Genomic DNA, 22,424 nt, shown 5'->3' with positions numbered 1-22,424 from the left:
GTTTACTCGGTCAGCTCCCTTGGCTTGTTTTCAACCCCAAGGGCCTGTTGGCTTTTTGTAGGAGTGCTGGGCTATAGCCATTGTTGATTTTAGCCAGCTTGGTATGGTATAGGAACGCCTGGTACTGCCGAACATATGTGCTGTGTCCAGAGAAGCGCCACAATGGGGAATGTGCTGACGAACAGTTTTTCTGAGGCCATAGGGACTGCTGCTGGTGCTTTGTGTATGCGAGTAAGGGGGTAGATACTAGATAGTCTGTGCTGGGTATTGGGAGGTAATGTGCGCTGGAGTGGGTGGGGGTGTCTGTGTGTGGGAGCTAGGCCCTTGTGCAAGGAGGGAGATTCTCCCTGCGTTACTGTCGCCCACCATTCTGTTTTAAGTCACTGGACTGGACTCATATCTGTCCTTTAGTCTCAAGTGCCTTTTTTTTACCCTTAAATCACAATTATGCTACTTTCAATGAGCATTTTTCCTCACGACTACTGTGTCCTTTGTCTGTCTGTAACCTCCACCACATCATAGCCTGGTCAACGGGCCAATACTGAGTCTGTCCATGCCTCAGACAGCGATGTATTTAGGCTCCTGCAGGTTCATGTGACCCCACCCCCTCCATATTACATGAATCAATCCTGTATAAAACCCCTGTACAGAGAAGGAGCCCTCTATGGACATTACACACTCAAATGAGATGCAGATGCATTGATCCAGTTGATTGCCAAGAGGCGTGACCAAGAAGGTTGCGACATCTGTCAGCATTCACTCCCTATGTATGTTTGGTGAGACACGCTAGAGTCTGTTTAGATTGGAAATAAAGAAATACACCACACTGCTGGATCCAGTTTGGTTATATAGCCGTCCTTGATTGTGTTCCCGTGTGACCAAGGCATGAGCTAAACAATTTTATAATGTGTGACTGAATAGAAATGAAACCCAACAAGAATCACTGGTTTTCATGCAAGTAATTGCTCTTTGGTGCCTCGATGCCGCCTGTAACAAAGCAAACCGTAAAATGCCCCTTCTGAGGCAGTAAGGCAGGATTCCTAGTTGGATTATTGGAGTCATCCCAGTGACTGTCATACTGCTCCAGTTTCTCCAGCCCCACCCCCACCTCCCTCGTTCAGAGCCCTGCGGCCTATAGATCGCTCTTAAAGCCAGTCTGCGGCTCTCTGGGCCGGCAGACTCTTCCTGTCTCCTTTCTCCTCCCATTCTTCCATTCTTTCTTAACGCTCCATCCTCCTCTTGCAGCCCTTTTCACTTCCTCCATCCTGGTGGAGCTCTTGAAATTGAAAACAGAGAGAAGGGGAAGGAGGCGTTGTATGCAAGTTCTATCTTTGTCTGCCATCTGACTCATTATTTTCATTGTTCCTACACAGCCAGTGCAGCCCCATATTTTGATGAAATGGCGCCCTCTGCGGGCATGGCTCCATAATGCATGAGCAGACATTTTCCTCCTGTCTGCCTTTGAAATGCCCATTCAGTGTGTTATACTGGTAAAATGGAGTGTTCTGCTCTAGCTGGGCTGTGTTACTTGACCTGTAAAATATCCACCTCATGGAAATCCATCTCGTTTTGTAATCGTTGCGTTCTGTGCATAATATACTGTTCTGTCGTAGTTTGTGATTTTATTAGCTTTCAGGCTGGCTGCAGTGGTGTTGTTTCCTGGACACTTTTCTTAGTCACTGACCTGCAGTCCACCAGGGGAAAGGCCTGGAGTTATTCTGGTCATAGTTTGCCACGAATAGACCAAGAATCCAATCGTTTTGCGATTGATAATGCGGTGTGAAAGAGAGGGTCTCTTAGTTTGAAAGATTATTTGATAGAGGATTTATCATGTATCATACTTATACAATTGTGTAATCCTAGTGCTGTCATACTGAAACATCCCAGAGGCCCCCACTGATTCATTACTACGGAAGTACAGCAGTACTATGAAAAACCTATATTATTTCTATGGTTATTCTGAATGCATAATATCGGCTCATATGCCAGTTCACTTATTCAGTTCCATTGCAGACACATAATCTGTTCACCCATTAAGTGTGTGATTTTTGTCCATTGTGTGTTGACCAGATGGAAGCGGGCGGAGAGCCGCTACACAGTGGAGAGGGCTGCCATCATAAGCCACTGGAACTGGCTCCAGGCCCACATCTCGGACCTGGAGTACCGCATCCGACAGCAGACGGACATCTACAGACAGATCCGTGCCAGCAAGGTCAGTGGCCTGTTCAACACAAGCAAGGAACCAGGGCAGAAATGTGAATGTTTGTGGTCGGTTATGTATGTGAAGGTAACTTCTGTCAGCGTGTGGATTAAAGTCTTAACCCAGGGTCATCTTCTCCACAGGGCTCGGTGGAGTTGGGCGGCATGGCTCCCAGCACACTGCATACCGCTCTGCCAGAGGCTGTAAACACTCAGGTAATACTTGGCGCCTATCGGAGCATCCCCTCATATAATGACAGATTTCAATACTGTCATCACAATGTGCACACAAGACTATTGGTCATGGCTGAAGCATCACACACTTTTAGACCTGAGGATGATTTCTACAAATGTCTTCTAAATCATGACGGTTTTCTGAAAAAAACTGTTTCTATGTCAGTGGTTCTCAAACTATTTCATGTCAAGGTCCCCAGAAAAGTTTTGGCTGCCGACCCCCATCTGAAAATATGTTGTTCCAGGGATCCCCCCAGAAGCAAAAATTTGAGTTTAAAACGTTTGCTCTGAAAGAATATTTATTCAAAGATTTGCACCACATTTTCACGATTTTTCAAGTTCATGTACTTGTAGGTCTGCTATTTTTCAACAGCTAAAGCATAACATAATGCTTAAAACACCAACAGGGGTTCCCGCCCAAAATGGGTTAATGATCCAACATGACTTTGGAGCAAATAAATAAGGAAGCGGACAGTCAGACACAGCTTGTCGTGAATGAATGCTTGTTAAATAAGTGTTCATCATTATAGTGTTGTCATAATTCTACAAGCCGGCTGTCATTGTATTGTCATTTGCAGAGATATTCTGTCTAAAAGTGGGAACGCCCTTGTGGTTATTGGGAGAGGCTAATTGGGCCTAAGCAAGCACAGAGATCAGGTTTAACCCCAGACTGTTTACCATAAGGCCCTGCATTAGCTCTTCTTTCGATTTTATCTATTCTTTTATAATAATATCTATCTTATTATCCCTTCACAACTAATTTTGAAAACTAGATTTTCATTGACTGGTGAAATTAAGTTACTAAGTGTTGTATTTGTACTGTGAACAAAGTGAAGGAGATCTCTGGACACTGCCTTAGTTTGTGCCTTAAGACAGTAGATCACTGACATTTTTATTACTGGCATTGTATGCCCAGGTTGTGGACTTCCTTGTAGGCTTCCTCATTTGTTATCAGATTTCTGTACAGTGTACAGTGTTGCTGTCAACATCAAAGGATTAGATCAGACTTGAATCATTGGAATGTAATTCATTAGGAGGCGTCTTATCTCTTGTTATAGGATATATTTAGATGTACCCCATGTCTTTTGGCTTGCAAAAAGCTAAATGCTAAATCCCATTTTCACAGGATTCAAGGCTGAATAGGCGGTGTTTGTTACAAATTTATATTCACGTTTGTTACAAATACCTAAGTTATTAATAATCTTATTTACTTGTTTGTGGCGACATGGGCTGTGATTGGTCTACTTTTGTATGATACATAGACAAACCCTATAGTAAAGATTTCAAGCATCCAACTTGTAAGTCTGTGATAATGGTAGAACCTCTTTGCTAAAACCTGTTTCTGGGCGGGGCTACTGTAGATGCTGTACATGTTTTCTCATTTCTTCCCAAGCATATGCATGGAGGAGCCTGTTGATGTCTGATTGTGGCTCATTCGGAATGCCTTTATCTTTTAACCACAGAGATTTGCTCATATAAATACTGGGGCTGACAAAATTAGACCTTTCTTTGTGTGCTATTGCCCTTTTCAAACGGGCAGGTTTTGTGATGTGCTGTTTGTCAGCCCACATTGTCACTGGTTGTCCCTGGGTGTAGTCTAACCGGCAGGTCTTATCTCTTTGTCCAGGATGGTAGTTCAGAGCGTCTGGAGCACACAGTAACTGGCCACGTCACCACAACAGAGCTTGGCCCCTGGAGGGGTCAGAATGGCCGCCCAGTCAACGGTGTCCTCAACAGGTGACACTGTTAATGCTAAAATCTCTCAGCTGTTGCCTGACTATGGTTTAAAAAGAGATTGGCCTTTAACGAATAGAAGGAAAGGTTTTGTACTTGTGTGAGACTACGTATACCACTTTGCTGTTTAAATTCTTGAGGTTTTTGAATTGTGTGTTTTTCCTTTTTCCCCCCCGCCATTTTATTCTGTCCTGATGTGACATCTGAGTGCAGTATACACTATGCACAACTGCTCGCCAAAACGTATATGAATGAGTTTAGCAAAATTTCTTCTCCACTGTGAAAGTTATTGGAAGCATAATTCCTTGAACATAATTTTATTGGGACATTTTAAGACCGACTACTGTGGCTGAAACTGTCTTATTGGTTCTTCCATCAGAATGGCAGATGGCACTGACACCAAGCACCAACAACCCTCCGGCTACGACAGCACGTGTGTTGCTGCTCGCACACGACCTCTCATGGGCTGTCGACGGCGACGCCTCATTCAGCCCAACACTGTGCCCAACCTCAATGGCAAGGTCAGTTGGGTGTGTGTGTGTGAGTGAGTGGGATGTATGTGTTCTAATGTTCTCTTAAAGATGGAGTGCCGTGATTTCTTTCCTTCCACCCGAAACATGATCATCAGGTATTAATATTATTATATAAGGCGGAAGAAGTTTTTCTAAAAAGTGTAGAGTATTTGTTAAAAGGACATTTTGGCCTGGTTTGCCTGATGGGTGGTGATCCACCTGAACTGAAGCCGCACCCACAGCTGTTATTGTATCAAAAGGGGGGAGGGGGTTAGGGGAGGTGATGATATTGTAGTGTCACTATATCACTGGGTTTTTTTCATTTTTGACTGTCAAGGTTTCAGCCTCCAGGAAGAAACCCTAATACAAAGGGAAGATATCATTGCACGTGACAACACACCAAGGGGTCTAATGAAGTACTGTCACCTCATAAACGCATGAAAAACTGGGGGGGAAATCACAGCACTCAATCTTTAATAATTTCCAATGAAATGCATGTATTTAATTTGCCTCTATAAGTATAACGTTGTGTACTGGGCTCCAAACAACCTGGACAGGAAGTGATTGAGCATGTTGATTTGGTTAATCGCATGCTATTGCTATTGGAAAATCACAAAGGCTGTGGTCAAATAGACTTTTCATTTATTTGTTAGGATTGATCCTAACATAGTAAAATGTCTTGGACATATATCAGCAGCAGCCATGACTGGTTGAACTCTATTATTGCTAAAGTGCTTCAGTGATTTAATGTCTTATCTCGTTTAGCATATTATAAACGATACATTAATTAACTATATGTATTGTAATAAGGAAAATGGATATCCTGTCCACAATTTCTCACTCCAGCAATATTTAATGGTACAATCCATTATTTTTTATGTCCGTTGTCTCCCTCTCCCTGTAGAGAGAGATATTTGCACTGATGCCCAGAGTCCTCTGGACTACAATAAAGATGGCAGCGCAATTGGACAATAACTTTATTGACATTGTCAACCAGTATGTGTCCTACCTGACACCGGGGTCGAAATGTCTCTGTGAAAGAGTAGGGAAACCACCTCTAACTAGTAAGTTAACATACTCTACAATACGGAATGGTTACAATAACGTTTTATCCTTTAAAATAATAGCTTTGAAAGACGGCACACAGTTGAGGCATTTCTAAAATTAAAAGACAAAGCTGTCACCCAGAACCCGAGGTGTGTAGTTTTTCCTAAAATGTTGGCTTAAAAATGGTCAGCTGGCACGTCATAACTCAAGTCTCTCAAGACTTGATCATGGCCACAATTATTATCACAAATGTTTTTGATCAATATAAATCTCCTATAAGCAAAATCGTCTTTCACTCCATTCATTGTACCTGCATGGTGGATGTGAATAAAAGCCTTGAACCTCACTAGTTGATGAGTTGTAACGTCTGCGTCAACATTTTAACTGATAATGCTTTGTTGTACGAAGGTGTTGTATGCCGAAAATAGGAGACATTCCACCTCAAATGTGTCGCAGCCTTATATCTGCTATTTTTGGTGCACAACACAACATACGACAAAGTATAAATAAGCATTAGCCAGCGGAAGTAGGGCGGGGCTTGTAGCCTTATAGAGAAAGGGGTAGAGAGTTCACCGAAGACGGTGTTTCCAAACCAGTCCTTCCACATTCACATTAATGATTATATGAATGTCCCTGTGAATGTGTGGGGAATCTCCCACGTTTAAGTGCTACTTTTGTGGGAATCCCGCACTGCAACTCAGGCCCTAAATGCAGAACTTTATTGATCACTTGGATTCTCTGCTATGGGTGATCATGTTCATTTAACTGAGAATCCAGTGTCGAGATTGAGATTTTAGTTACCCGTAATTTCCGGACTATAAGCCGCGGCTTTTTACCCATGATTTGAACCCTGCGGCTTATACAACGGTGCGGCTAATCTATGGATTTTTACAGCTAACGCAGAGCCATCTCAGGCTCTGAGCTAACGTAGCTGCGGCTTATAGTCCGGTGCGGCTTATAGTCCGGTGCGGCTTGTATATTGGATTTTCCCTAAATTTGGCTGGTGCGGCTTATATTCAGGTGCGGCTTATAGTCCGGAAATTACGGTAGTTGCATTACTGAGACACTGGCGCCGTTAACTGCAATTAGTGCTCAAGTAAACGGAAGGAAGAGGACAGTTGGTAATAGATATGTATGTGCACATCAAATTGTCTATTTAACAGCCAGTGCTGGTCCTGCTAGTTGACATGGAATATACTACGAGTAGACTGTTGAACCAGGGCTTGACAGTGCGACTAGGTAGTCGCATTTGCTACAAAAAATAGCACTGTGCGAGTTGTAGAATTAAATTTGTAGCACTGGTGCGACTACAGAATTTGACCGTTCAATCGCCCCGATACCGCAAGTGCACATTATATTAGTTTCAGTTCTATACCTACATTTATATTTGTAGTACGGCGGTGTCGTTCAACAAAAAGAGCAGATCTACAAGCTAACAACGTGTCGAGGCTCGATGCATCCTTAGCTTGAAGATCTGTTCCCCTTGCTTTCACCGCACCGCCCCGCCCTCCCCCTTTTAGCACGCTGTGCTGTGTGTCTGTTCTCCCCTCGCTGGCAGCACAGAGCCTCAGAGCGAACGCATTACGGAAGGAAATGCTTCTTGTCCCCAACACGCTGAATACCTATAACCAAACGCGGGACTCTGAGAAACAGCGTGCAAGCTGCATGATGGATTCATATCGATCAAAAAAAATCCTTAGCACATCGCTTACAAAAGCATGTGTTGCACAGCGTGAATGATATTAGTAATCACTGACCTGGCTGGATAAATATCAGTGGTCCATCCATTGTGTAACCAGCTTAATATAATGAGCAAGTTGCAACGGTAGGCAGTCGAGGGGTGATCTCACCCAACACCCAAGGGACTGGGCCCCACCACCACCTGCTTAGTAAGTCTACTGTAGCTGTGTGACAGATGTTGTCTGAAGCAGTCAAAACCAAGGAGAATGTTACAATTTAATTCACAATCGAGCATCCTGCCCTTCACTGAATATCACATGATAGAGCAGCAGGATAAAACTGATAGTATGGCTGTCTGTCCATCCATCCATCCATGAGCAACATAAAAATGAATTGACTATCTATCTATCTGCATAAAAACAAAGTCTATTAGCATAAAAAACAAATAGTCTATTAGCATAAAAACAATTAGTCTATTGGCATAAAAACTAATTGGTTATAAACAAACATAAAAATGATATCCTGATGAATATCAATATTTTGATAATTTCTGAAAAGATAGTGATGTAATATTTTGCCATATTGCCCGCCCCTACCTCATATCACTTTATTAAAGAAAAATCACACCTGTGTGAAGTGAGGGGCACTCTTATCATCATACATTATCATGAATCATCTCATACTGGATGTTTGGGGACTAAAGCTGTATATAGGAGGGGCTAGCGCCGCTCAAAAATACATTATTGTGCTACTAGATTTTTCAACTTAGTAGCACACGTGCTACTTGGAAAAATGCTAAGCGTTGAGCCCTGTGTTGAACTATTTATTATCATAACTTCCTTCATGGTAGTCTGTGGTGTCGAGTGTATATAACACTTTATTTCAGAGAACTGTACAGTACTTCTTATTGCTTCTAATTTGCGAATGGGTTGGCCACCTATAACCTTCATGAAATGATAAATAATGCACTAGGGAAACTATGGGAGCACACATGATGCAGAAGAAGAACAAATTCATTAGAAGAGAGAGAGATGGATAGTGTGGGTGTGTACTATTTTTGTGTTGGGAAAATGATGGACAGAAAATACATTCTAGTTGGCCAGACAGAATGTCTGTCATCAGAGCCTTGAAGAAGAAAAGAACACAAGTTGCACCTTGCGTCACATGATTACGTAGCCCACATTTTCTTAAGGGGCATGAAACCCCTGGCTGTTCAGTTCAGGTTAAAAACTACAGATTAACTACCTGTTCTTTCCTGTCCGGCTGGGGAAACTTCCCCTTGTCAGGTGAAAAGAAGTAGCTTGGACTCCTCATGTATAGACGGAAGCATGAGGTCAGTCCACTGTCCTTCCCAGGTTGGCAGAGGAAGTGTAGCACCCAGGATTACATTAGATAATTGACACTGGGTGAAAGAAATGGGTTGCAAAAATCGTGGGATTAAAAAAAAAAAACTACAGATGGCAGACTTGTAAGCAACACAGCTGCACCAAACATAAATGAGTGTTAGCTTTTCATAGGTGTGTCCAGAGACACAAGCATGCCAATGTGCAAGCATGAAGACTGTATTGACACACCCATAGAGCGCCGAAGTCCTGATGTCACTCGCTCGTCCCCTCGATTCCCCTGGTTCACGGAAGTAATTTCTCTATGGAGAATAACATGGGGTCATCTTAAAATCTGTGGTCCAAAAATAAACAAGCTGTCTCTGCGTTACTGTCAGGGTGGTGTCTCTATCGTTTTTCGACCGTCAGTCACTCATATGATAGTCTGTTTCTAGCGAAAATGTAAACCAATTCAGTAGCAGTAACATTAGCATTTTCTCTGTCAGTTGATTCTTAATATCCATGAGTGAAACGGCCTGGATAATTTGTTTGTTTTTCAAACAGTTCTTATATGAGGCCGTCTAAAATCCCCCTATGGGGATTACAATGCAAATATAAAGTACATGAACCCGTGGATTTGCTCTACCATTATTGACGTCAGACTTCGGTGCTCTATTATTCATTTGATTAGCTTCAGCTGTGTTGCTTACATCACTGTATTATAGGGTCAGAGTTATGCAGCCTGCCTTGTTTTTAGTTTACCCTGCTGTAGTTTTTTTTTTTTTTTTTAAGATATTTTTTTGCGGCTTACGCCTTTTATTGATTTTTTAAGGGACAGATAGTAGGCTGACAGGAAACGGGAGAGAGATGGGGGGATGACATGCGGTAAAGGCCGTGTCGGGTTCGGGAGTCGAACCCGCGGCACACCGCGACTGGATCACCAGTCCGGTGCCCAGACCGTTACGCTACGGCCTGGGCCTCTGCTGTAGTTTTAAACCTGAAGTGAAAAACAAACTACAAAACCAGACCCTTTTAATGGTTTTCCTTGAACTTGCATCATTTTTCATCATGATTCAGAAATATGGTTAGGAATGGAAATGGGATGTCATTTTATGTATGATTGAAAGAATGACTCTGCAACATGAATGAGCTCAATTCTGTACATAATTAACTAGGCAGCCGAGAGTTTTGCTTGGTTGAAATGATTGGTGTTACAATTAGGGATGTTGAAAAAAGTTGAAAATCGACTCGATTATCGACTCATGCCTCCCGCGACTCAAAACGTATGAGTCGAAAAATCGTTTTTATTTGTATTATTATTTTTTCAGTCAGTCAGTGCCGCTCGTCGCATGCAAGTTGACTTTGAGCAGAGCGCTGTGGACCCCATCGTCCAAGGGTGTGTGTGTGTGGTGGGGGGTGGTATCTTAGCAACACTGAATGATCAGTCCCATTGGTCGTGTGCTCGTATCATGAGCCAATGGCTGCAGCTCTGAGCTTCCCAGACCCAGCTCATCTACACATGCCGTAAAGTGAGCTGACACCACAGGTCTGCTCTGTTCTGAGCGGTGAGCGCTCTTCTCTTCTCGTGAAGAAAGCAGGACAGAGTTGTCAAATAAATCCCGCCGTCATTTATACTGTATTTATTATCCGACCCGACATTAAAATACGGAACAATGTGCGTCCCGTATTGGTTCATTACTCGTGACAGGCTGCAGACACTTGAGAGTTGGGACTATAGCGGCTAGCCGATAGCGCCGCTGCTCCTTCAGTTTCGTTGTTTACAAAATAAAGTTTATTTTTTATTATTGGGATTTGATCATTGATGCAAATTCTAAACATATGGATGCAGCTGCAGAAGTTGTGTTGCTTAAAGGAATGCATAGTTGCGTTCTCCTCAACTGCTGCGCAGCAACAACAAAAATATAAAAATAATGAAGAAAAAAAGGAAAAAAGTCGTTCTACACGTCGATTTTTGGCCTCGATTCGTCGATTGGCCAAATATGAGTCGTTTGGCATCCCTAGTTACAATATACTATTTTATTGCAACCATGATTGCCCCAATGAAGATACAGCACCATAACTGACTTATTTATAGTAAATGGACTTCCATTAGACTAGAGGTGATCAAGGCAGGAGTGTACATGCTGATTATGGAGGGTCATTTGGACAGTTTTGGTATATGTGGCCACTTGGGAGTGTGAGTGGTTACACATGTCATGTTTAACCACTGGTACTGCCACTGGTACACAGCTAGTGCATATCAGTAGCCACCGTACCAAGCAGCCATATCGTACTGTATGTACTGCAACTGATGTTGGCACTTAAATGCAGTCAAGTGAGCCATTTGTCTTACTGGAAATGTTTTCCACTGCCTTGTGGTTTCCTAGATCTACTGCATGTTTCTTTTAAGGGAAATTGTTTCATTAATCGCAATACCACTTGAGCCCCATGGTCTGCAAGCCCCGGAGATGCTCTGAATTCCCCTTTGCCACGCCTATCAAACTTGAAAATGAGGAAGTGGCTTTCAACATGAATTGACTTTTCATTTGTAATCTGTTGTGACTCACAATAGCGACTTCCACCATTTCAACAAATAAGCACAAATAAACCACTTCACATGAACGATATTGATGTAACCAGGAGATTTGGTGGGGGATCTGACGTTCCCTCGGATCCCTCCCCTCCTCCGAATCCTCCCCGGGAGACGGGAGTCTCTGGTGTGCGGCCAGTGAGCCAGCGTTGTGTGTGAGGGCTGCTGCTGGCTACTGCTGCCTGGATTCCACACCCAGACCAGGCGCTACATAGAGATTCTCATTATTTCAATAAATAAACTAACTATTCCACATGAATGATGGTAAAACTAAGATGTTTGAAGGGGAAATATATATTTTATATTGCATTGCGTTTTCATTATAAAACTGCTACAGTTGACACCCTCACGCAGCGCTGTTATTGGCTAAAACTCCGCCCCACTAACCCCCTCCTCCCTCACACTTCTCCCTATACGTCGCTTGTCACAACAACAAAGAAACACCCAGAGGGAGCCAAAGGGGAATCTGTCTGCAGGAAAACATCACAGCATCATTTTACAGGGGATGATGGAGGGAAACAAGCGCATATATATATATATATATATATATATATATATATATACCGGTGTGTGTGTGTATATATATGTGTGTGTGCGATCCTAAGCCACATGTCTGGAATGCTAGCACGATGTAAACAGGGCGATGATCATCAAATCTAAATGGCTACGGCCATCCACCCCCGCTTTTTGTTTCGATTTTTGGATGTACAGTTCTGAAAATGTGTCATTAAAGTTTGGACAAGATGCCACATCAATTATTTTGTATTGGCATTTGGTCCATGAAAGCGATTGGGCGACTCTAGCAATTGTTGTGATTCTGTATTATGTAGGGTCTTATTATTGTGATATGGTACTCTACCTTTCTCTTACCACTTGTCCTCTACTCTACTGCCCCCTATAGGCCCAGCGGAGCAGCTGCCTCCAGTGTAACTGCAGGGTCAACTCCAGCTGTGTCATGTGTGGTGGCCGGTCCACCTCCAAGGAGGACGTCCAGTACGATCTTCCCACTCTGGAGCGCCTGTCTAGACTGGACTCAGGCGTTCACCCCATCCTTTCTTTCCCTGACGGTCAGTGTTGCATTCTCTCTCACCAAAGTTCAAACGGTTCTTTCCTCTTATTTCTAAAAGAGAATAAAAAAAGGTGTGGCACTGATGTTTATCTGTAGTGACACTTCAGATTCACTTCTGAAACCAGAACTGTGTTCTTTTTTTATGCCTTACTTTGCCACGTGTAAAGTCAAAATAAACCACTTAAGTTTTCACTTACAATTTCTTTTTTTTTAATTTAAGTTTTTTTTTTTTTATGTACGGGCAACCCGATAGCTGAGTGGTAGGATGCATAGCACTTGGGCAGGATGCCCCCATATGCAGAGCCAACTTGTTTTAACAATACATCTCTGGTATGGTTTCAAGTAGAGCAAGTATGAAATATTTTTTTACAGCAGACATTTCGACAACAATTGTGGGTGTGTCCAGTGCTTAATTTGTAAATTATTAGGTGCCGGAGTGCATGTGCGCAAATGGTGGTCCGTGGCTCAAATGCAGAATATATAATGGGACTTGATATGAAAAGGGTTTAAAATCACTGTAAATGAGTAATAAATGTTTGTGTGTGTGTGTGTGTGTGTGTGTGTGTTCCATAGATGTGTGTGTAGGTCTGCGACTTCAGCAGGTCTTGAAGACCCAGTGGCAGAGCAAGTCCTTGGAGCGGAGTAAGCCACTGAAGAAGCTCTCCCTCAAACACAAGCTGTCCTCCTCCAAAGAGAAGCACAAGTTCACCAACTCGCTCATGGCAGTCCGTAAGTACACTGCTGTCTGCAACAGCACAGCTCTTGACCCGTTCCACACCAGAGATTTCATCTTAAGTGGTCATTACCCGCTCATTTCCTTCGACATACTAACAGGCAGCAGCTCAAATAAACAGGGTCAAACAGGGTCAAAAGTCCCTCTAGTTAGAGGGAAGGGAATATCTTAACCCATTTAGGAGTGAGGCCGATACTAAAAACTCCTTCCATGTTTTCAGAAAAACTTCAAATATTTGCTCCAAAATTACATTATGTTTTTATATACTGTACATAGCAACAAGAACCCCAAAAGGGGTTCCCGTACTAAATGGGTTAAGCGCCACTTTCATCATCACTGGTAGAAAAACAAATGTAATTTGACATAGACTGTGCATTTATACACAGTTAATATCTGTCCCAAATTTGTGCCTCTCGAGTCTCGACATTTTCACATAATCTGGTTAGTTTGCTCTCATGACCTGACTGTTGTCTTCTCTGCAGGGCTGGGCCACTACAAGAACCGATCCGAGAAGCCCAGGTCGCTGGACAGTAGCAGCAGTGCTGTCCTGAGCACAGCCAGGCTGGACAGCCCCGCCCTGTGCAAAACCGAACGCCTGCATGCCCTGCCCTCCCCCTCGGGACCCTACGACAAAAGCTTCAGCCGCAAAAGACTACGAGAGCACTCTCTGGAGAGGGCTGATCGTGAGTGATGCTTTTCCATGTAAAAGTCCTGGCTGAAGCCCTGACCTTTTTCCACGGTCAACTGTCTGGGGAGAAAAACACACCTATCCAAAAGATTGTATTGTTATCTTAAATTCCCGGTCTTATTGCAATTTGATTTGCCTTTGTCTTCTAGCCTCCCCCAAGCTGTTCCTGGACTCGGGCAGCCCTTGCGCTTCACTGGCCAACATGCACTCATCCCTCCACAGCCCCCTCACTCGCCAGCTGTCCACCTCGTCTGAGAACTCCACGCCGCTCGGACCCAACAGTCAAAGTGTCTCCAATACACCTGTAAGGCGACACGCAGCGTTGTTTATTTGAGGAAGTTCCCCTAAAATATCAACATGTTTCAGCGCATTGTGGTGTTTTTGTCTTGTAGTTTCATAATTCACAGCTTAGTGTGCTAATATAATAATGTGCCTTTATCAGATAGATAAACCCCTTGAGATGCATCATATTGTGTTGGAGGTGTTTTTCATCACAGATATACAAAGAATACAATAAACGGAACGACAACGAATAATACATCTATGCATACACAGAAAAAGAAAAATACCCCCCTACCTCACAATTTCTGCTTGAGTAGGGAATGTCCATATTTGCCCCATATAGCTCCTTTAGAAACTCTTTGTGTCTCGCTTAATGTTCAATAAACTATACCGTTTAGATATTTGTACTTCCCAAATGGTTTCTCTCGCGCATGCGGTACATTATGTACCATGAAGAACTTCAATGGAAGACAATGTCTTCTGTAGATACTTTTGCACATAAATATATTTTATGATGGTATTCTAAATGTGTCAAATTACTGCGATACCGTACAAATATGAAATCATGACTTTTGCACGTCTGACTGATGCATGAAACTTCCCAATATTGCAGCCGAACAAATATGTCCCATAGAAATGTTATGTGGGATACACTGTAATTATGAAAAAGATTATATAAAAGTTATATAAATTACAAAATGGTGCTTTGTCATCAAAATCTATTTGAGAGCGTATGATTATGATTGCTAGAGAATAATTATTTTAGAGGTAATTTGTGAGGAAAAAGCGTAATTGGACATTTATAGTTGAGGGTTGTTAGTCAAGCTTTAACAATGTGTGATGTGCTCCGACTCAACTGTTTGAAATGTCTTATCAACAGCTGCCCATCAAGAGGAGGCGAGGTGAGAGTTCCTTTGACATCAACAACATTGTGATCCCCATGTCTGTGGCCGCCACCACTCGGGTGGAGAAACTTCAGTACAAAGAAATCCTCACGCCTAGGTAAGTCCTCTCTCATTGACCATCAGACTGGTGGAGTGTTGTTACTTTATATATGACCGACTTACCATGAGATTGTGGCATTAATAATGATTTATGTTAAGGTTAAATGTTTATATAAAACATTGTCATGGCATTTTGCTTTTAGCAGCTGCTTCCCCTCTAACCTCATGAGGCTGCATTTATTGTACGTAGTTCAGTGTTTCCGATATCGTTGACCTGGAGATGTGGGGGCCGCATCCATTTCGGAAAATAAACGACACAATTAGCCTAGAAATTCACAATGATGTTCTGACATCTGCATAGACTCCACAATTGGGCATGCCTGATAAAGAACTCGTATGGGCATGAAAGTTAACTGGTTGGTCGTGTATTTCCAACTTGCATCGTTCCAAGTAGGCCAGTGCCCAACAGGCACTGCTCTAGTATATTGTAAAATAGCATAAAATACAATCTACAGCTGTAGATTTGTGATGCTATATCCTTGTACAGTTTATACTGTATATGGCATCATACATAATCAGTGTTGTCAAGTAACTTAAGTAATTTATTACTTTCAGTAATATAACATTTTTCCAGTAACTAGTAAAGTTACTAGTTATTTTCACATTTTGAGTAATATTACATTAACTTTTTTCCAAAAGTAACATTATTACTATTTTCACGCGCCTTGGTGGAACTGTGGGTTTGAGTGTTTATTTATAATGGGAGACTGGGTTGGGGGGGAGTTGCTTTGCAGGCTGCTGATCTGCTCTAGATCTAGACTCTAGGGCGGATACTGAAACGATGCGCACTCGTCTGTGTATGTGTGAAGTATCGGATGCAGAAGGGCGGGCCTTAAACCGTCCGGAACGCTGCAAGTTGTGCATAGGGAAGAAGCTATATTCCGCGGCAAAATTTTAATCCTGTGTGACATGCACTGCAGGGCCTTTATTGCTCCGTTTATTTTTTGTGACCAACTTATATATTTTTTTAAAGCAGCTATAGCATTTGTTTGCTTTAAATAAACCACAGAAGTTGTTCAAAGATTGTTTCATTATCTTTTTGAGCCCAGGTGTGGTTTTCATTTAGACTGTAATTTATGAATTCATACACAGTAAAAGTCTTAGTGTTCATTTAATTCAAATGAGTGTACCAATGGAACCAAATGGACCCATCATGTGTACACTATACAGTACACTTTTCAGAGTTAGATAAACACTGCAGAATAGGGAGGGGGGGGACTGCTAATGTTGAAAATGTAAAGTAAGACAAAAGATGCAATTACTGGGGGCGAGAGAAAAAAGTAATAAGTAAAGTAACTAGTTTGGCATGGAGTAATAAATTACTGTTTTAAGAGTAACTTTGACAACACTGTAAATAATAACATGGTTGCTTTAGTGGCTAAAGTGAACAGGGCAGTGTAATACTCAATACTATATAATACTGTGCAATGGAGTATGTGAGTCCCTTGTTTTTTAGATCAAGAGTCAGTGGTGTGGACTGTGACTCCCATAAACTATTATGGCATACAATACTGGAGATGGTCAATTCCCTATGCTTATTTTGTTTTTGTTTTCCTTGTTAGTTGGCGAGAAGAGAACATCTTTGTCCTGCCCATTACCGAGGAAGAGAATGAGAGAGAGGTGAGCATTTTGTTCTGATTTCACATGGCCAGCGTCATGACCCCCGACTTCAGTAGCACCATACACGGCATACTGCTGAGTCGTGACTCGTGACATTCAAAATTGTAATCATTCGAACTTTGACATTACCCTGAATGCTACTCTGATTTACGGTAAAATTAGCTAATGTCACATAGTTTCCCCCATGTCATTTGTCAAGATGAAGACTTCGGTGATTCGGCAATCATATATGCGATCGTATACCAGAGTATAAATCATGCTTTTTACAGTTCTGTCTCGACTGTTGTTAACAGACAGAAGGCAATGCAACATGAGAAGGCATAGTATCTCTAAAAGATTTTAACACTGAGTGCTGGGCCCTTCAGAATAATGGAGTTTGAGGTTGCTGAGGGATTTGATTCAAACTAAGGACCTTTTCAAGGACCCGTCTGAAGTGAGTGGTACTGTACTGTACTGTACTTTACAAGCCCTCCCTGGCCTGTGTGTGTCTGACTGTGTTAGGCTGTGCCACATTGACACTTGGTGGTGAACAAACGCTATAACGCTATTTACGTGCTCGGTCACATTTACGTGCTCGGACACAGGGACCCAGACACACACGCAGCTGGTTGCACCACTCAATTATTTAGATTTTACCATCTTCCATTCTGGAGTAATTGACCATTATATATCACCTGTTTTTGTGTAAAAGCTCATAGATATAGATATGCACTCTATTATGCACTCTATTGCGTTATTAAGGTTTGTCTTGACTCTTGGCGGATTTGGCGCTGCACTTGTTTGCCTTGTTAGTTGTTGAGGTATGTGTGGTCTGGCAGCTGGGATTTTGTGATGTTTTTTTGTCCTTCGTTGCTAAATGATTTCATGGTGACGTTCATGGTGGTTGTAGAGAGTGGATTGTGCTCCTTTTTAAGTACCGTGTATATACACACAACCACAGATTTTCCTTTTTGAGTGGCTCATTTATTTAGATTGAAAAGAAAACTAATAAGACTATTAATCTGCCCAGGTTTCTATAGCAACAGGTCCGCGACATGAGTGCTGTGAACGAGGAAGAGACATAGACAATAGATGACAAATGCGGTTTATGTCTTGCTTGATTTACGTTTAATATTCAATAAATGGTGTCTTTTTGTTTTATATCATTTTAGTATGACTGACATTGCAATCCAATGTAAGGCATATAGTGGTGAGGTTAGGTAATGACTGTGGACTACGTACATGGAAGGGTTGAGCTTGATTTATGCTTGTGACCGGTTAGGACGGTTTTGCGCAACTGAAGACTATCTACAACTTTTAGATTGTCTTCAATATTTTCGGATGCACAACACCAGCGCTACTGCAACTAAGTATAAATTAGTCAATAGGTTCCACAGTATATTTTACAAAGTGTGTGTGTGTTTGTCTGCGCCCCCGCAGGTGGAGGACCTGACCGATGCAGCCTTCATCGGGCTCCACCAGCCGTGTGAGGACCAGGAGCGATCCCGCTGGACCTGGATGGCCCTGGCCCCTGCTAAGAGGAGGGGCAGCAGGTATGTCTGCACAAATGCTGCTAATAAATCAACCACAAGAAAGTTGTGAAATGGCCCTCATTTTATGGCATGCTTCTAAAATTATCCTAAGAGGAACTTAAGAGGTGAAAGACTCGCACACCACAAAATAAAAATATGGATGACTCCTAATGGTGCGTTCACAGTTCACACGGGCAGACGCAAAGACGCGTTGTGAGTTAATTTGGAGCAGCTACATGCATCATTGAGTCTTTGCAACGTCATGTCGCTGGCTACCATTGCCAATGAATGGTAGACTGCATCTTTTACTTATGTGTCCGTGTGAACCAAAGTTATTATAGTTAACTAAAACTAACAAAAAACTAAAATAAATAAATAAAACGTTTCTTAACTGAAACTAAATAAAAACTAGAAAAGGAAAAGAAAAACTAACTACAGGAATAATAATAGTGTTACAATTACAATAGTCAACCACACTAACTGTATTATGTTTACAAATTACAAAACTAACTAAAACGAACTGAAATGATAGACAAAATGCCCTTATTTTTCGTTTTTGGCAAGTTATTTACAAGCTTAATCAGTAACTGTTCCGTTGTCAATATAGAAGTCTGACTTCATCAATATGATGAATGTCAATTCAGAGTCCTATCTCATAACGACGCATGTCCAAAAATACCATGAGGACATGTCCGTCCGTCCGTTCGTTCCCCCTCCTCACGTCCCTCTTGCGGTCACTCACTCCGCCACAGGTCATACAAATCCATTGATGGGCGGACCACTCCGTTGCTGTGCGGGACCAACCCACCCACGCCCCAGCCGGCCTCTCCGGACCCTGGTCACTGCCCCCTGCTCCACGACTACAGCTACAGCTATGTGCCGTCACCCATGAGCCCCCCGAGCCCCGATGCCACCTCCAACCCCCACACACCCTGCTCCAGGGACTCTCACCGCCTGCTGTCCAATGAGGACACGCGCTGTTCCACGCCAGACTTCACCTTTGAGGAAAGGGTACGTGTTTTACAGGCCTTAAAGCTACATTCTGTGGGTTTTCTCTCTCCCCACATTCATTGCAATGTCTTCTAGCCAAAGGCAATGTCCGAACTACAACATGTCTAACGTTCTGTATTCGTTTTTCATTTGTCCATTTTTAGACGGTGGCACCATTTGAGCGTCGAAACTTCCCCATGTCAGAAGACCCCGAGCCAGAGCCCCCCGAGGCGGACAGCGAACACAGGCACAGTATGCGCAGCATCTCTGGCTGCAGAGGCCCAAGCTTCAGCAGGATGGATTCTGATGACATGGACTTGCCTTGCGAAGACGATGGGCTCAAACTTAAGGCCTCTACTCACCGATGAATGACTTGCAAGCTGAGGTCCCCTTCATCTTTCCCCCGGTCACAACTCTCACCCCCATCCTGGTCACACCCCCCAAACCCCTGGGCCTCTCTCCTCTCTGGCATTAACAAGCAGAACCTCAAACCGAAGTTAAGATGTTAAAGGGTTCCTGTTGTTTGATATTCAAACATCAGTCTAATACTTTTCACAGTTTTTAGTGAATATTATGGAGATAGAAGCCTTTCCCTACACCTCGTTTTGTCACAGGAAGTAAAAAATAATAAATGTTAAAAAAAGAAAAAAAGTATAAAACAATGTGTTACAAAAAATGATTTCTGTAGTAGGCTAAACAATGTACATGGGGGCTTAGTGGTGTTTCATACGTGGCGTGTACACTGGTAGCGCACTATGTAGCGGACTCCTCAAAGTATGGCCAAAGGGTGTTTTCTATTGACTAGTTTGCTTGTAATTCCCATGTACATTTTTAGTGGAGTGACAAATAACAAAACAATAAAAAATATCCTCACATCCTACCCCCCACCCCCTTTAGCCCCCATCCAAATAAAAACAGGTACATTTGGGATGTGGTGAACCTTCTCTCCTCTCCCCTTTAAGAGGTCGCCTGAAATCACCAGAGCACTTCTTGAACTGCCAAGTCCAGTTTTGTTGGTTTGCGTTCTTTTGTTTGTTTCATTCCTGACACATTTTTTTAATTTCTATCTATGTCTGTTCTGTTCCAACGCAACACATTGTTTGTGTTTGTTTATATTTGTTTGTTCTTTTGAATGATAAATCATTCCTTTGGAATCTCTTTGGAGAGCATCCAGCTCCTCTTCTCCCAGGTGTTGGCTGTCAGGGAGGAGTGTCACAGAGGACCTGGGTGTCTAATGTCTATACAGCACTTGCCCCCCCCCCCCCCCCCCCCCTCCCTCCACCCACACACAGCGCTGCTGCATGCCCCAAACATGCTATTGCTAGTCATAGTAAAACAGCACACAAGAAGATTTCCATGGGCAGGAATACTTGGCAACGGAAGGATTCTAGCATCTGCTATTTTTCACTCCCTTTCCCCCTTGTTAATATAATAAAAAATCATGGCAAAATATTTAAATAATTTAGGGTTCCTCCCTCCCCATGGCGCCACAGTGTGAGTGCACACAGCTGACAATATTTGCAATTATTGTGCACGTTAACAGTGGACTGTGTTTTTGTTTTGTTGTTTTTTTTTTAGGGTTTTTTTTTTCTGGCTCAACTTGACAAGAATAAGAAGTGTTCTCTTGCAAACATGTAGCAGCTCTTACTTAGCTAGAAGCCACCCCAACCTCAGGTTTTACAAATTAAGGGAATATTTTCTGATGCTGAGAATATTTTCAACGGGTCAGATTGATCTGATCTCGAGACTGCTTTGTTGCAAGATTTTGTTTTTGCCACCCCACAATGTCATAACCACACTATTGCCCCCTTAAGTAACTAATTGCTATGCAAAATCTATGGTTGTATAATTTTACACCTGTGTTTTTATGCCACAGTCATTCAATCAGTTTTCTTTCTTTCTTTTCTAGTTAAGCAAGATGTCAATGTACCTGTTCGATTGTTGCAGCAGTTAACCTAATCAAAAGCAGAATTGTTTTTTGTAAATAGTACCATTAAAACATTTATGTTTAACTTGGCACAATTGTTTCAGACTCAACTTTTTGTATATAATGTACATATTTTGACAACTCTTTCAGCTTGTACAGAGGGTGATTTGATAGCGTTTATTTTCAAATACACATATACAGCAACAAGAATCATCATAAACCAGTTATTGATCAAATCCACAATAACGAGAACAATCACATTTCCACAACTGTACAGCATCAAATAAAGAAAATAACCAAAAGGTGATGGAAGATTTGTTACTGCCCAAAACCCTCTCCCAATAGTACTGCACTATTAGAGAACTAATAAATCACAACCACAGCCCATCCCATAGCAACATCCTTACACCATGTCACTGAATAACGGCATTGGGACTAACCTCCCTCGTACAACATACTGTAGCTCTCGTATCCATCTTGCATTCTAAGGTGAACGTTTTATTAGTGATGGGGTGGGGAAAAAAACAACCATGAACTTAGCATGCAGATTATTGTGTTGCAAACAGACCCTTATATATCATTTTGTGCCTGCTCTTTACTGATCCCTCGGCAGAATATTAACATCTTGGCCAAATGTAAAACATACACGTGGGGGGGCAAATTGTGGGATGCAAGTCATTTTATTTTGCCACTTTGTCTTTCTTGCCACCTATAGGAAAAGAGGTGACCATTAACCACTTGAACACCAGCATGCCTATTTTGGGGGAACATTCGCCAGAGTAGCTTGTAGATCGGCTAGTTTTGGCAAATGTGGTGTAGACGGGCAACAGCGGTCCAAATACAGTTAACTCAGGTCCGTCTTTACTAACGATAGAGGGTTTTAGTGGTTACGGTTATCTCCCATCTGCTCCCACCACATACTAATGGTACCTAGGTCTATGAAATATAATATTCATTATGTCCAACCTCAGACATTTACAAAGTAGATATTGATAGGATATACAGTGATTTGGCAGAGTGAATCCTCTCACATGAGGTGCATGCAAGAAGTTTGTATTGTGATAACTATTAAAGGATTTATTATTAATAGTGGTGAATCACCATAAGGGAAGACCAACACTGGGGTTATGCTTTTGTTCATATGAAGTATATTTGTAGTGTTTCTATTAACGAGCACATCTTTTAGTTTCTGCCCAGGGCCATTATAAATCCAGGCCCTTGTGACATTCCTAAAAAGAAAAAGACTTACTCATTCAGAGTTAGCTGTATCAATTTTACCAGA

The 22,424-nt window shown here is 42.3% G+C and overlaps 1 protein-coding gene across 4 annotated transcripts in view; it reads left to right on the top strand.

The window, feature by feature from the left end:
• LOC310875108 (KAT8 regulatory NSL complex subunit 1-like) overlaps positions 1-21,253 on the top strand; it is a 48,333-nt gene extending 27,080 nt beyond the window's left edge. For 3 of the 4 annotated variants that reach the window (XM_083788180.1, XM_083788181.1, XM_083788179.1), the window contains exons 3-15: positions 2,071-2,212; positions 2,344-2,415; positions 4,061-4,170; positions 4,547-4,697; positions 12,220-12,385; positions 12,961-13,116; positions 13,603-13,803; positions 13,958-14,112; positions 14,971-15,092; positions 16,657-16,714; positions 18,134-18,246; positions 18,978-19,236; positions 19,380-21,253. In XM_083788180.1, coding sequence (XP_083644306.1) covers positions 2,071-2,212; positions 2,344-2,415; positions 4,061-4,170; positions 4,547-4,697; positions 12,220-12,385; positions 12,961-13,116; positions 13,603-13,803; positions 13,958-14,112; positions 14,971-15,092; positions 16,657-16,714; positions 18,134-18,246; positions 18,978-19,236; positions 19,380-19,583 — 1,909 coding nt within the window. In that variant the 3' untranslated portion in view covers positions 19,584-21,253. The remainder of the gene's footprint in view (positions 1-2,070; positions 2,213-2,343; positions 2,416-4,060; positions 4,171-4,546; positions 4,698-12,219; positions 12,386-12,960; positions 13,117-13,602; positions 13,804-13,957; positions 14,113-14,970; positions 15,093-16,656; positions 16,715-18,133; positions 18,247-18,977; positions 19,237-19,379) is intronic. The other variant, XM_083788182.1, reaches the window with a different exon arrangement.
• The last annotated feature ends 1,171 nt before the right edge of the window (positions 21,254-22,424 follow it).

This window comes from Protomyctophum parallelum, assembly GCF_964188405.1.
Source record: "Protomyctophum parallelum genome assembly, chromosome: 17".
In the NCBI taxonomy this organism is placed as follows: domain Eukaryota; kingdom Metazoa; phylum Chordata; class Actinopteri; order Myctophiformes; family Myctophidae; genus Protomyctophum; species Protomyctophum parallelum.
Note: the sequence above shows the minus strand (reverse complement) of the source record. Positions and strands in the feature narration are given on the sequence as shown.